Source organism: Paramisgurnus dabryanus, chromosome 16, assembly GCF_030506205.2.
Source record: "Paramisgurnus dabryanus chromosome 16, PD_genome_1.1, whole genome shotgun sequence".
Taxonomy (NCBI): domain Eukaryota; kingdom Metazoa; phylum Chordata; class Actinopteri; order Cypriniformes; family Cobitidae; genus Paramisgurnus; species Paramisgurnus dabryanus.
In genome coordinates, this window is record NC_133352.1 from 36,511,076 (window position 1) to 36,529,570 (window position 18,495).

Here is an 18,495-nt window from a genome sequence, read left to right on the forward strand (position 1 = left end):
TAACTAATTAGTTTTTCTTGTTAATAAATATTTGCTATAACATATTGAAATCATTTGTTTTTTTTATTATGATAAACATATTAATAAAACACAGCTGAAAACAATAATGCAACATTGAAGAAAATAAGGGAAAGAAAAAGAAAAGACATATTGAAATCATATACTGAGTTTTTTCTCCACAATGACGAGATGAAAACTTTACTCTTACCGGCCTACAGGTGGTAGTGTTTACCAATCATCGGATGATCTTTCTGTATCTCAATAAAGGGATAGTTCACACAAAAAGTTAAAATTTTCTGACTCTCATGTTGTTACAAACCTGTTTAAATTTCTTTATTCTGATGAACATGAAGGAAGATATTTTGAGGATAGTTTGTAACTAAACCGATCATGAGCCCCATTCACTTCCATAGTAGGAAAAAAGAATACTATGGAACTGAATGGGGCTCATGGACGGTTTGATCAGAAACATTTACAAAATATTTTCTTTCGTGATCATCAGAACAAAGACATTTATACAGGTTTGTAACAACACAAGAGTCGGAAAATGATGACAGAACTTTTTTATTTTTTGGGTGAACTATAGACGGTTTCATCTGATGCACGTGATACACGTCTGGATCCGAACCTTACTTCCGGTTTCGTTTTGACTAGTTGCTAAACTGATCTCTTGAACAAATGCCTCGTCGAAAATAACACATGTTTTGGTTTCCTAGGTAATCTATGTGTTGTTTTTTTGCTTGTTATATAAATAAACTACGTTTAAAGTACTTTGTTGTTATGTATTATTAGCGGAGTTTACCGGAAGTTACGTGCGGACCGCGACAGCCGCTTGTTTATGTTATTATTGCTGAACCGTCTACAACAAGGTCTCAACTTTTTAACTGAGAATTTTGTGTCTTAAAATGATTTGTGAAGAGTTTTCCCCAAATAGTGAAACTATAAATTTAGATAAGGTTAAAACTATTTCTGCATTTGTTAATAAAATTTGTGCTTAAAACAAAAAACATTGTGAAATGTGTCAAGGAATTCATCCAAGAAGATATTGTTTATTGGTGTTTATTTACTTAATGTACAAAACAATTGTAAAGAGAGAGAGGGAGAGAGAGAGAAAGAGAGAGAGAGGTAATATTACTCAAGCATGATAAAGTCACTGTCACTGTCAGTTCAGTTATGTCAAACATCTTCCAGAAGACCACAGGAAGGATTACACCATTTTACTGCTCTTGTAAACCATCCTTGATACTGAGAAGATTATTCTAGCCAAAGTTACTCCAGCTGATGTCCTTGTCAATCAAACCATGCCTATATGCTTATAAACCTGCTGATATCATCTGCTGCAATTCAATATCTGAGTGCACACTAACATGAGCACACTTAGTATACATGAGTGCTTGATATTAGCAAAGATTTCAGTATGTAACGAAATCATATACGTTTGGTGATGTGTTCTGTGAGAATATCAACCTAATGTAACTCATACTCGGTGTGCAGACGTTTAACAGTGTATATGATAAAACATACATGTGCCCCACAAATATACTCGCCCGTGTGTAATGTGTAAAAAACAACCACCATCATTACTTTCATTGTTGTACCAAATAAGTACTTTCTCACCCTAAACCTTACTGAAGCTCCTTTTGTGTGATATAATGTGAATTTAAGCATATATTTATCCCCAGATAATCTCACCCAGAATTATGTTCTTTATTTGTAAGTGAAATATAATGAATTAAACAAGATACATTAATGAAAACAGTAATTCAGTCATGCTATTCTCTTTGCAAACTTACGCTGTACTTCCATTGCTTTATGTTTTCACCTCTGTCCTTTTTATGCACATTTGTTAAAAATGACAACCTACTTTATTTCTGTACTGCAGGTCAGCACACAACCAGTATGGAAGTTGCATTGGATTTCAAATCACCAGCATTTTCCATTTATAGTTTATGTAACGTAGATAACGCCATCATTCTCTCTCAAACTGTAAAAACTTTGCAGTGTCATTCCAAAATATAAACGCCCTCACTATCAGCAATAAGCAATCAGTTCCTATCAAGTTTCACTTGAGTCGGACCTACACATTTTGTCAATGTGCAACAATATTTTAATACTCTCAAATACTGTTAAAGGAAATCTGTACAAAAAAAGCAAAAGGCTAAATCCCTTTCATGTCTAAGTACATTTTCAAAAAAATTAGGATAATGCTAATACTGCTTTAAAAATTTTGCACATTACATGTTTCTTTGGTAATAAGCATAAAGGTTTGTTGGTACATTTTTCTGAATTCACGCAAGGCTTCTTCAAAAGATTAAAGACAGGTGCATAGATTTTACTTGAAAAGTCATCATTTACTTATCCTCAGGTCATCCAAAACCGATTTGGCCTTCTAGTTTTAACTGAATGCAAAAGGAGACAAAATAATTCTATAAAATTAGTAGAAACCCAGCAAGCCAAAACCCAATATAGTCCGGCTGTGACTAACCCACTTCTACTCTAAATAATCTTGAATTTGGTTACATGTCGTTTTTGCCAAAATAACTCGGAGAATGACTATATTTCATTATGTCAACAGGTGCTCAAGGTGTTTGCTTTCATTTCTTTTACATCTCTTAAAAATATACTATTCTTGGACTATGGTTAGACTTCTTTTAGATGTTCACTGGCAGCCCAAATAAAAATTAGTCATTATGATTTGAGATTTTGGGAGTTACAGCAAAGGGAAAAAAATAACTTCAGGTTGTTTTTCAAATAAATATTGCTTCAGAAAACTTGTGTATATTATTCCAGCATCCCTTCCTATTCACTTTCATTCTATAGTAAAGAACCCCCACACAAGACAAACATCCATCCAAAATCTTCACGACAAATGCGATTTTAGCCGTACAGGAAATTCAAAATGTTTTACATTCAATATTTAAAAGATACTTTGGTTCCTGTTTTCCTAACTTTAATCGTCTATAAGTGCTTCCTACAGATCTTCCGGCATGCTTCCCCTCTTCACCTGAAAGCTGCCGGTCCAGCCGCGAGGGCAGGTGTTGTAGCTGCGCACCCCGGGCGAGCGCAGGCCCGAATCCTCTGACTCGACAGAGGCGTCAGAATCAGTCAGCGAGCGAGTGTTGTACAAGCGCACCGGCGAGTGGATCATACGGGTAGGAGAGGGACTGGTAAGGGTGGGCGACTGACCTCCCAGCATTCGTGGTTGAAAAGGGCTTATGGGTTTGTGTTCGTAAGACACGGTACTGGCGTTCACAGGTGAGATGGGCAGGCTGTGCCCACTTAGCGCACCTGGAGATGGACTGTTTTTTCGTTTGGCAGCATTGATGATGTTTTTGGCCAGAATTCGGTGGTTGGCTTTGGTGTCCTGGTTGACGGCCGGGGACTGGCACCTGGTTTCCCATGGTGGAGATACTGGTGAGGTGGCGTTAGATGGCTTAAAGGTGATTCCTGGAGATGAAGCGGCAGGCTTGTGAATGGTCTTAGGGATGGGTCGGGGGGAAGGGGAGGCTGGTATGGGCTTGTAGATGAGGCTGGAGGATGTGGAGGTCACCACAGGGCTGCTGGGTGACCAGACCGCACTAGAGGCCACATCTGGACTGGTGAAGCGTCGAGTGAGATTGGGTGTCCTGGAAGTGGGGGTTGTGGAGCCAGGACTTGTGATCGGTATCGGTGTGTCCTCTTTATCCTGTGAGAGAAAAAAACATTACTTATTGAGCCACGGCATCAGTCTTCATTTTAACACAGAGATGTAATCACACTCAACGGTGCAAGCTACAACCAACCTAAGACCATTTCATGATTTGTGAAACCAAAAGCAAAACAAGTTTCTGTGTTATTGTCAGGTATCATGCATGTTTGGACAGGATTAGCGGCACACCATTAAAACACATCTAACAGAATATGAGGGTTATCAGGGCTTCAATCACAGCGAGCGGTTTATTCTTGTCCAACGACTGAGCAGTTTCCCAGCACACATCAGAGACATCATGCCATCTTCAGATTACCAGCATACACGCTGCCAAGGCCACTAACCTTTACTGAGATATGCTTTTACACCGCTGAGGCTGCTGGGTAGGTTTTCACCCCCATCAAATGTGTTTTTCCAAGCACGAGGGAGGCCGTAGGTCGGGCCGTTCGTCTAAAGCTCGAGCCAGCAGGGGTCTGTGTTTTGGCTTAGATGTAAGTTTTCAGGGGCGGGCGAGGAATGCACAGGGTACATTCATATTCAGTAAGCATCAACTTCTCATTTCATTTTGGGTCGGGGCACCGCACAGCGGGCGTCTCTCAATGATACGCACAGCTTTTTTTGCTATTACAAGTGTATAAATAAAAACGCCTCTCAGGATGTTCCTTTCAGCATTAAACAGTAAAATGCAGTAAATACTGCTGTAAAACAAGGGATTTTAAAGATGCTGAAAAAAATAAAAGATAAAGAACAAATACTCAGTGGAAAACATCAGATTAGAAAAGAGAGGAAGATAACACAGTATGAAAGTAAAGATAGATAAGATACACATGGTTTCATCATTTTAATGAAGACAGAAGTGGACAAAATTGAATGAAAGTGAAAAAGCCAAAAGGACAAATAAAGACCCAGATGCCAAAAAACAGACTGATGCTGATGAATATGATCCTGAAAATGATATCCATACTAAACTATGAAGCTCATGCACTGAATAAGAAGTGAACAGAACTGATTAGAAAGAAGAACAGCACAGGTGTCACGTCCAAGTATTAAAAGTCTCATATCTTCTACTATTTTAAATTGCATTTTGTAAATCGTAAAAGGCAAGACGCAATCTGCTAAAGTGCTTTATGAAACTCTACCAGACTCCAGCCTTAAAACTTGGAGGCAAGCATTGGAAAATGACACACTAGTTACGTACCTAAAATATATATGGCACAAGCACAAAACTGAATAAACTAGCCTGCTTCTGCTGGACTAAATTACAATCTAGTTTTGATTTAAATAAACTTCATCATAAGATTCAATGTTATTATGGCCTAATATATATAAATCCCTAATAAATGACTTACTTAAAATCAATACTGTAAACATTTTTAGTGCATCATCCCTAAAATAGCGTTTTTAAATATAATATAATAGTCCATTTTATACAGTGTTAAAATCACATTAATATTTCTTTTTTTGCAGTGTAAGCACAAAGCTTTTTAAAGTGAGTATAACAATAATCAGTGTACTGCCCCATACAGCAAAAAACATTTCTCTGGCCAAAAATATGTTTTAAATATATGCTAAATAAGTTTATTTTTAATTTTAAAATTTATTTAGTTTTAACCTTCATAACATATTTCAAAATGTATTTCAGGGCAACAAATACATTTCTAATTTTACAACCCATATGGCAAGAAATATATTTTTCCTGGCCAAAATATCAATGTATGTATAAAATATAAAATGATAAGTTTTTGCAGTTGAGTGTTTAAATTAAATTTTAACCTTCTCAAACCTGTTATGTTTACAGGTTTGTAACATACAAAGTTTTTCTTCCAATACGATGTTAAAATTAAAAAAATATATAAAATATATTTCGAAATATAAAAAAAATTGCCAAAAAATATATTGGTGGAAATGACATTTTTGTAAACATATTCCAAAATATATCTCAGCACACATATTTTTTTGACCATTTGTTGTATATTGTAAGCTATATTTTCTTAACCGTATGGGACTTGCACTCTCATTATTTTAAAGTGAAAGTTCAGTCGGATACATCACTTTTACATCATTTCCACAATACAGTCTGAAGAGTACATCAAAAACAGAGGAAGATGAAAAGGATTAAAAGTATGAAGACGGTTTCCACACCTGTGCATTGATTCCAGCTTTTTTGGTGGAGAAGGTGGGTCTGGGCGCCTTGACGGTGGATCGAGGTGAGACCACACGTTCTGGAGCTAAAGGAGACACAGGAGAACTGATGCTGGGACCGAATGACGTGATGGGAGGAGAAAAGCAATGGGTGGACCTGTATGAAGCAGAAGGACTGTATGGTGATGGTAATGGACTAGAAGGAACTGAAGGTGATCTAGAGACGTTGTAGCCTGTCTTGAGCGGCTTAGAAGGCGGGGCTGCTCTGGGAAGAGTGCTGTAGGTATCTTTAGTTGGGTTGAATATGAAGAGGGATGAGCTGAGCTGGTACGGCTGATGCTTAGACAGCTCCATCTCGATTTTAGTGCAGCCGTTCTCTATTGGTATCTCTGGAGGCGGTTCTGGTGTTTTGACAGGAGCGGCCTTTTTGCGCGGGGCCTGCTGAGCTTGCAGCGTCTTTGACGCCTCTGCATTTATATTTGAAGTGTTTATGATGGCCTTGACTCGACCAGGCATGTTGGACGGATACACCCACGATGGAGGTAAGGACATGGTCGGAGAGGGAGATCTCAGCTCCTTGCTGTCACGGGCGAACCTTTCCATCCTGGACTGGCGTTTGGCAAACAGTTCAGCCCCTTTCCCTGAAGCGTTGGTAAGGGCCTGCTCGGGCTTGTGCTCCACCCTGGCACGCGTCCTGGAGCTCTTCAAACACGAAGTCCACTCCGGCACCAGCGCTTCCTCACAAACAGCCTCCTCCTTGGCCAGGAAGTTTGATGCTTCGGCACCCAGAGCCAGCAGCTCCTCTTCTTGCACTGGATCTGGCTGGGCTTTCTGTTTCTTCTTCTCATCTGCTCCCTGCACCATAGAGAGGAGTTCAGGGTTCGGAGCCAATTTGGGCTTCTCCTGAAACGTAAACATCGACTTGCGGGTGGATCGGCGAGACCTGCCCTCTTCGAGGATGCCGGTTTTGATGGGTGTCACAGACCTCCTCTCCTTCAAGAGCTCAGGAACAAATGTGGGTCTGGGGGCAGACGGGCGAATATAAAAGGAGGAAGGCTGGGAAGAGGCAGCTGTGTTAGGTGGTGGAGGCCTGGAGAAGGTTGGGAGTGGAGGAGTTGGATATGAAGGTGGAGGGGGTGGTGGAGAGAAGACAGATCGTGGATGTGATGTGAAAGCTGGATTATGGTAATGTGAAGGTTGTGATTGGGAATATGGTGTAGTAGTTGGCTCTTGGAAGGCTGGTAATGGTGGGGAGATGTACGATGGTGCTGGTGGAAAGTCCTTTACTGGACTTGCTACCTCTGAAGAGCCTACAGTTGTTGGGGAGAAAAATGGTCGAGCGGTACGGTTGATAGTAGGTTGCTTAGCTGTTCTTCCATTGCATTGTGTACCGTATCCGTTCAAGGTGTCTTTATTGGTTTCTACAGAGTGAGCGTGTCCTCCATTTGCTTGAGATTCATCCTGAACTGCAGTTTTTGATTCACTTTCATCCTTCACTGCATCTTCTGAGAGCTCCTCGTCCTTCTCATTCACAGGGAGAAAGTGTCTTTCCTCCTCGATTACATCCTCACGTGTAACCTCGCCAGCGTCCTCCATGTCCTCACAACTGTGGGTTCTGCTAGCTGACCAAGAAATATTCCTGTGATTTAACTCCTTGTGTTGGCTTTTAACCGAGTGCTGTTTGTCCCATGTCAGTGGATCTTCTGAAGACGAATCAATTACATTCTTTGGTTCTTCTGCTTCACCTCCTGCAACACTCACAAGTGTGAAAGCGTTTACTCTTTGTCTACGACGATTGAAAAGCTGAACGCCTTTGGAGTTGGAATTGGCCTGGAGCTGAGCAGCGATGATCTGACTCTTGGTTCGTGCCTCCTTCAGCTCTTTCTCTGATAAACTGGCGCTTCTGCTGAGGTCTGTAATGGAAGAACAAAACAAAAATCAGCAAGAGAGAAATGTAGGCTTTCGAGTTTGTTGTTGCTTTACAAAACAAAGCTTGTAAATAGAAAGTGTATTCACAAGTCTCAAGAAGAATGAAGTCCATGAAAAAGTATTGACCAGTTTAAGTAATTTTAAGTAAAATAAAGTCACCCCAACACAACAGCAAGACTGAGAGCATGAAAGAAAAGATGGGATTAAAGATCAGGGTTATTTCATCAAATATTTACTTTTGAATTGTTCCTAAAATAAATGTTAAAACATTAGCATTGTGTGGTTAAAAATTAATTTGAACTTGTTTTCATTGCAGTAAGTCTAGTCAAAGTCTGAATCTTTTTTTGTTATTTTGACCATTTATTCCTATTTCAATCTTCAGTAAATAAATGCAAATAAACACATTAGGCTAATTTATAAGGAATTTGGCAGAATTGCTTTTTGGTAGTTAATTCTTAAAAATTATCTTTTTTAATTAAACACATATCTAAAATAGATTTAAAGACTTATAAAGGTACTACCCTTGAGTACCAATAAAGTCTAAATGTCCACCTTTACATCTTCCACTTTAAATGTCTGCTCACAATGACACCTATGTGGTTTGGTTTTTCCATCGGAAGTAATGACATTCCTTGTTCATCTACAGGGGTACACGAAAGGCATGTCACAATGCATATCTGCATTAATACTATCATGGTTTGGAAAGGTGGGCCTTAAGTTGCAAAAGGTTGAGAACCCGTGTTCTATTATATATGTTATATATTTCTTCATGTTTCTTGCAGCTTTGAAGCAATGAAACATTAAGAGCGCTGTATAAATAAAAGTGACTTTAATTTAATCTTTTTCAAAAGAGATTTTGGGTGCATATGTGTTCCCAGCCTATAGGCAAAATGTGATGCATTTAAAATGACAGGCCTGCTTTATTAAAGACTATTAAAGTTTTTATTAAAGATTTAATTCAAGCTTTGTATAGTTTAGTCATGTAATGAACTAAGTCTAATTATCTTAAGTCAAATGGGTCTTAATTCATGAAATCATTTAATCTCCTTTAAGTCATGCTGCGAATAAACCTGAATCATATCATTAACACACAAATACTTTTTTAAAGGTTTTCATTTGAAAGATTTGAGTAAAAAAACTACTTTTCACAGCTTATTGTGATTTATGCTTCCTAAGGGCAAACCTTTCGTGAAGCGTATAAACATCTGACATATTTATTATTCTGACGACCACCTGTAAACACAGTAAAACGTTAAGATTTGCAGCTCTGTCCATAATTTGGCAAAGAGGAATGTTCAAACAGTCATGTATTTGTTGAAAATGGCAAAGGTTTATTGGCTGGTCTAAAAGGGCCATTCCAAGCTGCAGAAAGTATTTCCTTCACCACGGGCTTTAGTCTCAAGTCCCTCCCTTAGCATTCCTCAACTGCCGAGAAAATTCCCTGCTTAAGAGCGCAGAACGCCTTGAGAAATCTCTTCATGCCATTCGAGCTGACATCCTGACCGGTTTATACCTTTCCATCATCACTTACAAGACATTCAAATGCTCGGACTTTGACCCGCAGCATAGCATCTAAGTTTCCGTAAAAATAAAATGTGCACTCGGAGATTCTGCCTACAAAAACACAACAGGAAAAGATAAGAAAACCAAAACATCAAGTATCTCATTCCTGAAGTATACAGACAATTACATCATTGTTTTTGCTCTAACTCCCCCAATAGTTAAGTGTGGAACATAAACACAATCTGTTTTCCTAATAGACCTCTGGATAAATAGTTAGCGTAGACTTCCCTGGGGTTGTTTTCAGCTTTGATCCTAAACCTCACACTTGCAAGCAAACCTTCATGAAGATTATTTTGAGTGTTTTTTTAAGCAGGTATACGTCTTTGTCCTGCCAGAACCTAATTTGAATTATGTCAAGTAGTTAAAAGCAAGAGTTTTAAATCTCTCCCGGTCGGTTTTATGTGCCAGACATCCCATGGCATGAAACTATTATAGAGCTACATCTGTGATTCATTTCACCAGCCAAAACACCTCTTAATTTAGTCTCAACCTCCAGTGCCGTGGTTAAAAGCTTTCCATGTTCCTTCTTTACAGATACCCATCTTTACTGTGTTTAAAAGCATCTGTTGTTTATAAACCTGGAGCAAAATCCCATAATCATCTATAAACAGACGCAACTTTTATCTTTGCATTTCTTTCCAATGTATTCAAGTCAGTGGTATGTTCAAAAGATGAATATGCTTTTCCTTAACCTCCTATTAACAAATACTCTGTGGATTAATATGCACAGCTCATGCTTGTTTATTAAAAAGAAATAAGCCAGATAATATGATCATAATAAAAATAATTTTATATAACGCCTTTTAATGTTATTTCTCAAAGTGCTTTTCATTTAAAAGTTAATACAAAAATAAACAGTATGCAATAATATCTGGAAAAAAATATCTTAAAATGACCTATAAGAAAGTATACAATAAAACGTTTTAATCTGACAAGTTACAGCAAACCAGGATATGAGTTAATTTATACAGCTATAGTAATCAAATACTTTAAGCACAGCCAAACTTAGCATCTCTATTTTATATTATCATATTTATATTATACAAAGACTGCTATGACTGAATTTAGGACAAATGCAAAATAAGTTAAAATGAAACTGAAAGAATGTTTGCCATTTTCTTCATTTTAAAGAGAAAACACTTTCAAAACTCCTCAGAACAAGCAGTAAAAAACAGAATTGTTATATAAAATCACTCTAACCGAGCAGAAATAGTTGCCCAACTATATCAGTTAGTTTGGTTTTGTCAACTTGCTGTTCATTAAGCTAAGACTTACAAAGTTAGCGTATGACTTTTCCTTCTCTTACCTTAATAAAGTCTCAGTGCTGTCTGATTTTACTTCATGTAAGTTATCTCTCTCTCTCTCTCTCTCTCTCTCTCTGTGTGCCGCGCGCGCAACTGTAGATCAGATTTCTGTGACTGATGATCTGCCTCGCGCTCCGTTGCTGCTAACGCGCATCAGACATGAAACTGACTGACTGGGTCACTGGACAAGAGCTTACTTTCCGTTTTTGCTTTTTCATGATGGGGAAAACTGGGCTATGGTGTGTGACGTTTCTGCTCACCCCCTCTGTGTGTGGAAACTTTAACTACAGTACTGGGGAGGACCGGGGCTAGTTGTCACACAGGAAAGTTGTCATTTCTCAGTTCAGATAAGAAATAGAAAATCGCTATACAGTACATAAGGAAAGGGTCAGCTTAAAAAGATTGATGTATTTCTATTAGAAGGGATTGCCTCCTGTGTGTTTCTAGCTTCAACACCCTTGTAAACATAGCTGTTGGCTCTTAAGACATACATCTGCTTAATGAATAAATATAAAATGGGAAAAAAAATACTAACTTGTTTTTCTCTCAACAGGTTTTGTTTGGGAATAGTAAAAACTTGTATCTTGGTATAAGCACATTTTGTACTGCTGCCTCACTATTGTTTCATAATCTTTGTAAGTTGCTTTGGATAAAAGCATCTGCTAAATAGGGCTGTGCAAAAATATCGATACAGTTAACTACCGTGATACCTTTTTTTTCCACGATACTGTATCGGAATTTCAATCTCTACTGTCAGTATTAAAAAAAAACCATCAAATCCCTCTGTGTGCATCAAACGACCTCCTCTGCCTCTTCTGTAGTTGCTGTCCAGTTGTCTGTCATATACGGCCATTCGTAAAAACACCTGCAGCTTTTAAAGTCGACGTGTGGGAGCCTAACCCTAACCCTAACCCTTAAACCAAGATGTATTTTCTTAATGAGCAAAATGACCTAAGAACATAAGTGTAGAGTGGAAATTCACTCAAAGCATGTAATTTAAAGGTCAGATGTTATGTAACGAGAGAGAGAGAGATGAAATATCATTCTTCCTCTGGACAAATCTCATAACCTAACATTATTGACTTAAACCTCACTGTAATATATAATAAACTCAGTTCTCTAAAGTAGACCAACACTCACAGAACAGCATTTGACAAAGTTTTTATGCCTCTCATTTGAACTTCAACATTAATATAGATGCCAGCTCAGAATCCTGAAGCAAATGAATTATGAGCATGAAAATGGACACAAGAAATACCATTCAAGATTCAACAAACAACAAATCCCTTTAAAAATAAAATCATGTCATACAAGCAAATGAAGAGTTTAATGTGAAAGATTTCTACATTGACTTGTGTTTTTATAATGGTACATGGAAGTAACCTCATGAATAGTTTATAAATGTGAGTCCTCATCATGAGTGAATCTGTGAATGTTGTCTGCTGGCAGTGGTGGATGTTCGGTGGTCATCTGTAAACCCTATTACACATTCTTTCCAGATCACTTTCCCAAACACTTGATGATTATGGTTAGTGGCTCTGTACTATACTGATGTTATATTGCTGTGCAGCTCCTCTGTGTCTGTCAGTATATGAATGTGTCACTGATGTATAAACAGTACTGTGTTGAGACTCAAATCCATCACAGTGTTACATTATAATGACAGATAGGCAACCAGAGGAAAGTTTTATTGCGTTTATAGCTCAGGATCCTTAAAGGACACCTATTATACAAAATCCACTTTTACAAAGTGTTTGGACATAAATGTGTGTTGGCAGTGTGTGAACACAACCACCCTACAATGAAAAAAATCTATTCACGCCTTTTTTAATCTCTGCTGTTTTGTTTCTCTAAGCAATGTGATGTCACACTGCTAAAGCCCTGCCCACAGCAACTGACTGACAGTCTTGTATTACCATAATTTCTGCCTTTACTCATTTGGACATTGTCTGTTATTTTTTCTGTGCTTCTTTGCGAAATCACATCTTTTTTAACCAAATAATTTCTTTTGGTAAGGGAGCAAAGAGCAGTAATAATTTATAATAAATCTTGTAAAAATGTGAAATATAATATGTGCCCTTTAATGGGGTTGTTGGGTGTATTAAAATTAAATATCAACTTTGTCTGAGTCAAGTGATATAAGTTTTAAGTTTAAAAATGAATATGCTCAGGTCATTTGTTTTGTAGGGGCTTTTCAGATTAATGATTGACTTCATATAAAGATCTCTGACTTTTGGATCCGTGTGGAGTTTGAGACTATAGTTAACTCTTTAAATGAAGTTATTTTCAACCCATGTAGTGTTGGAACAAAAGATACAAACACAACCATTGGATTAAATTAACCCAAAAAATGTCTATATTTGACCCAATGGGTTAAAACAACACAGAATATGTTAAATTACGACCCAGCGAGTTTGGTTCATCCCTTTTTGACCCAACGCTGCAATGGTTGAAAATAACTGAGCATTTTTTTTTTAACTCTATAGCAGAAACACATGCTGTCTTTTTCTTATTAAATCATCTGAGAAGCAGATGTCTCCATTACATTTCTTTGCTATCTAGAAACTATTGAGACATGAATAACACCTCATATCGTTTATGTTACTAAATACAAGTTCATATGACTGCAGTGTAATATAATCTGATCTTAAAGAGGTAAATATTTACTTGTTTTTCGTTCCATCTGGCTGATGCAAGTGGTCAAGCCTGGCTTTCCTTTGACCCCACAGTGTTCATCTTTCTCCAAGATCCTGGTCCTCTCCTCTAGTGATTTTCCTGATCCATCTCTGTCGGAGGTGGATGATGTGGTGATAGTCTGTCCACCCCAGCTGTCCCCTCTTCTTACAGGTTTATGTGTATAATCCATCATCCCTGCTTCAGAACCTGGTTATGTGTCACTCTTCCTCTTGGCTGATCTTCCTCTTAGACCGCACGTTTGCCTGGGTGTGACACAAGTTTCTCAGCTGAGGTGTATGTTTGAAGTTGTTTCGGTTTGTTTATTCCTTTCCGACTTACGAAGAAGCAAGGATTAAAGTGAATGCTTTACATTTTGCTAGATGTTTGGTTTCGCTGTAATCCTCTGAGCAGTCCCATTACACACCAGAGATGAGCTGAAAATGCACTTGTACTTTCAATCCACACAATATTGTTTAAACTCTAACAAGACCTCCCGGGAGGGACTTCTCAATGCACTTTGGAGCAGTTCCCATGGAAAATATCCAAGAGAATTTCACAACTTGGATATGCACTATTGCAAATCCGGCGAGGGCTCCAAACTATCCAGAGTTTTATTTGTGTCTGTTTATGATCACTGATACAGATATTTGTCTTTATTTTAGTAAATTCCTGTCACCGAACAAGTCCCCTGAGTTTATCGAAATCCCACTGAGACCGAACGTTTCTCTGAAGGCACGCGTAACCCTTACACTTAAAACGCTTCAATAATGTCAAGATGAAGGACAGTGGTTGGTGCTTTCCTTAGCACATGAGAAACCCAGAAAAATCATCCGAATCTCTTGACTGGAGCTATTGTAATCGTTCACAAGCAAGGCTTTATTGTGTTTATATTATAAACAGATGGTTTCTGTAGTTTTTGATTTGTAATCCTGATGGAGTCTCTCAGGGTGGCTCAGCTGGGTCATATGATCTCTAGATGACATTTAGTTTATTTACTCATTTCAGATTAGATCCAGTGAGATTATCCGAACAGGGCTGAATGTGTTAAATGAATCTCTTCCAGCAGATTTAGTGTTGTTCCTCTGGTCTGCAATTTCCTGAAACATATAAAGATGCAAACCGTCAATCAATGTAAGTACAATCATCAAATAAAGAATATCCTATAAACAATAAACTAATACTTTGGCAATGTGAACTAGTTACATAATGGAAATGGGAAAAAATGTTTTATTACATAAAGGAGGGGTTTTTCCTTTGGCCCACTGCACTTGATAGCATTGGTGAAAATGACACCCCAGCCATTGTCAAATCAGTGGGAGGAATGAACTACACTTCCTACATGTGGAAACAATGCATATCTCATTTTTGTTCAGGTTATTTAAAGAACAGTGGCCAGTTATGAGGTTTTTATTTTAATGAAAGACAATTTAAAGGAAGGAAGGTCAATTCTTTTGGAAGATGGAAATCTAAAGTGAGAAAGTGAAAAAATGACCCATGTAAAATATGTGTCCACAGAAGTTACGATTGACTTCATACTGACATCTCTTGAATCTGAGACTCTTATCAGAAACATATGTGAGATTAATGCTGATTTTATCTTATCAAAACATCTAAGAAGCAGATGTTTACATTACATTTCTTTGCTATCTAGAAACTATCGAGACATTAACCCCTTAACTCAAGATTTTTTAGGTTTAGAACATGGTATTAATATTCTAAATATGTAAAAAACAATGTGGGTCCACCTGTTGGGCATTTAGAAAATGACTCTCATAGTCAAGCTTTTCCCAAAATGAGATGACAAATGAAAACTTGGCTTTCCAATGATATATCGTTTGCCATGATTAGATAAGAATTCACATGCAAAACAAAACACTGAAGTAAAAGTAGGCGTCCTGATGGTGGCACAATGACATTATCAATGTTTGGAGCTTCACCCTTTTAATAAAATAATCGCTACTCTCCCTACATCATTTATTTGATAAAACTGGTGAAATATGTTTTCTAGAGACTTAGACCTTATCAATGATGCAGTATATAGTTTGTCATGATTCGATAACAATTGACATCCAAAATATTGAAGTAAACGTAGGTGTCCCATATATGGGACGGGCGACAGTTAATAAACAAAATCTAATATTAACAAAATCAAAATAACTAATATGTTGTGCGATGGGTGCTGGCAGGTTTTGTTTTACTAAAGACGGCAAAAACTCATCAGAAACCTTTCTAGATATCAGCAGAAATCATTCATAAAATCATTCATTAAATCAAAATAATCATTGTGTATTTATAAAATATTTTGTGTCAAGTTCATGACACTTTAAAGACTCAAGATTTTGCCTGGAAAATCCACCAAACCAAACAAATGATTGACAGAAGTGCACTACAAGGTTTCTAAATGTGACTTTGAAGATGTAAGGGTGGAGTCACCACAGATGATTTGTAGAATCATTAAAGGATTGGCTTTAATGGAAAAGGCAGTGAACATGATCTCACAAATGCCCTGAAATAAAAGTGGCATGCCCAAACTGGACAGTGTGGTTAATGGCAAGACTACAAACAGAGCTCAAGGTTCACATGAGGTAATAAGATCCCATTAATCTTCATCAACTCCCTTCTAATGCTGCTTTAAACTAATAACACACAAGACTAATGAGACTTCTCAAGATCAGCTTGACCTCTGTGCATTTATGTTTGGAAGTTTACATCACACCCACTTCAACAGACCACAAAGAAAATATCATCCTTTCTGCCATCCAGACAACTAAACAAAGCCTCTCACAATCTCTCTCCCTTTCTCCTCTTAGGACCAAAAGTGAAAAACAGGCTCATTGTTAGTGATGTTGGGGCTCGTACACAGGGTTAAGGATTTGAACAAACCCAAACCAGGCGTGATGTGACAAGTTTCCAGCAGATTATTCGTATGTCCACAATGAAAGAGAAACTGCTGAGCACAGCCCACACTGTTTCTACTAAAGACATGAATGATGACTCAATTTATGTGGCTTCTTTGAGAGGTTTGTTTCTTTCTACTGGTGAATACAAAAATAGTCACATACCTGTAGACAAACCCAGAAGATATCTAAAGAACAGAATATCTTAGCCTCCCATTAAGTCCTAGCATCTATCTTTACATTGGTGCTTATTCGGTCATCACATTTAAATCTTCTTAAAAAAAGTACAAATGTCCTTTTAAAATGTTCCTGAGTAATATGACATCAGACAGCATTTCAGTAATCATCTAATCAATTTAAGAGACACAATGCACAGAAGATACAGGTAGCTGTGTTCATGTGTGTTTTAATCTACAGTATATCCATTACAGTGCATTCTTTAGCCAGTGATGATGGTGTACACAAGAATGTCTGACACAGCGTTTTGATAGACCTCAGGGGTCCGACAGATCCCTCTTATCTTCCAGATCCATTACAGCCCTGTAGGGCCGGATCCGTCAACCATACACGCCAGCACAATGCAGAGACCTGCTCTTCAACTCCACTTCCTTTACACAAAAGCCTTTCAAGTACCTATAAGTGGTCTGAAAAATCATTTGGGGGGTGCAGTCTACATATGGCATTCTTTCAGAAGTAATTCACAGCAAGCTTCTGATAGCCAGCATGTCTTAGCTTGTACAGGTTGATGACAGAAAACAAAAACACCAGCAGTTATACATTTCATGTTGCACCCTAAGAGGACTGCATGCGTACCCCACATACTGTAGAAATTATAGAGAAAACCATCCTGTCATCAGAATTTAATTACAATCTAAAAAAAAGTTGAGTTGGTTGAGTCATAACAGTTGGGTTTTGACCCCCAAAAATGGGTTGAAAATAACCCAACATTTTTTAAAACGTATCATTCAATAGCAGATCTGAGCATCTGCAACTAAAGACCGAAAAAAGAGGAAAGAAAACAAATCCAAGGTGCTCTGTGATAAATTAACTCCTATAAACACTGGGATAACAGACTATAAGTAGCTTTTAATTTGATTTTAATAGCATGCAAGCCTTAAAGATCAACAAACACACATGAAAAGAAGAATATGTGGCCAAATTCAACTCCAGCTAAAAAAACAAGCAAACACAAGACTGACCCATCCAACTGATCCATACAGAAAATTATAAACAATTCAAACTCTTGCAATTTATGACACCGCATAAACCTTTAGATCAGATACAGCCGATCTGAGACAGATGCACAGCCGCAGCCTAATATATAAGTCATTAGCGTCACTAAGATACTCCAGCACCGGATATTCATTCTACTGTTACAACACGCTGCTCAAATTTATCATCATACAGTAACAACCACACACACACAAGACAAAGAACAGCCCTGAATATACACACAGACACAGATGAAAGCCCACCGCCGGTGAAATTATCCCTCCAGACAGACAGACTGAGAGAGAGAGAGAGAGAGAGAGAAAGAAAGAAAGAGAGACAGAAAGGAAAAGAAGTTAAGTAATACTACACAAATATTATTTATAAATATATAAAAGTTTCCTAGTCACACATTGCTGATAGAGCTGAATACCTGAAGCAATAGAGAAAGATCTTCAGATGTAGTTTAGGATTCAACAGGTGATAAAGTTTTCCTCTGTTAACACATCGCCAGTCTGCTGGAAATTATTCCTCTATTTAGTTTTGAAAAAGACTCACCTGTACTCCCAAGTGTTTTGTGTTTATGTGATGACTAGTTTGTACTGCCCACTTTTCAGGTCCTTCTTTATGTTCACCTCCCCCTTGTATCTCACACTGAGCTTCGTCCTCTCTCTCTCTTTCTCTCTCTCTCTCTCTCTCCCTCTCTTTCTCTCTCTCTCTCGCAGACAGAAAGGAGGAAAAAGGGGGTGTGGACAAGCAAGGGTTGGAGCACAGAGAGTTCTTTGTCTGCCTACTTCATATGGTTTCCTTCAAACGTGCATACTGAAGACATTATACCATTATATATTTTCATATTTAAAGTAACGGTGTGCACCCTTCTTTGCTTCTTTTTCTGCATTATGGGTATGCACAATATAGTTTTAACAGGGAACAGACTATATGCATTGAAACCAGAGATGTATAGTAACGAAGTAGAACTACTTCACTACTGTACTTAAGTACTAAAAGACAGTATCTGTACTCTACTGAAGTATTATTTTTTTCTCCTACTTCCACTTTTACTTCAGTACATTTTTTCTTTGAGTTT

General features: G+C 37.8%; 1 protein-coding gene across 3 annotated transcripts; it reads right to left on the reverse strand.

Moving 5' to 3' along the window:
• Window positions 1-1,026: 1,026 nt before the first annotated feature.
• LOC135760898 (synaptopodin 2-like protein) lies at window positions 1,027-18,101 on the reverse strand. 3 transcript variants are annotated; one of them, XM_065274917.2, is made up of 4 exons: window positions 17,967-18,101; window positions 13,294-14,399; window positions 5,831-7,743; window positions 1,027-3,685 (listed from the first exon to the last, which is right to left on the reverse strand). In XM_065274917.2, exons 2-4 carry the CDS (start codon window positions 13,493-13,495, stop codon window positions 2,972-2,974), a joined length of 2,829 nt encoding a protein of 942 aa, XP_065130989.2. In that variant the 5' UTR covers window positions 13,496-14,399; window positions 17,967-18,101; the 3' UTR covers window positions 1,027-2,971. The 3 variants fall into 3 exon arrangements, with proteins under 3 accessions (XP_065130989.2, XP_065130988.2, XP_065130990.2); XM_065274916.2 differs by having other exon boundaries at window positions 17,842-17,979; XM_065274918.2 differs by lacking the exons at window positions 13,294-14,399; window positions 17,967-18,101 and adding an exon at window positions 9,291-9,313.
• Window positions 18,102-18,495: the final 394 nt, after the last annotated feature.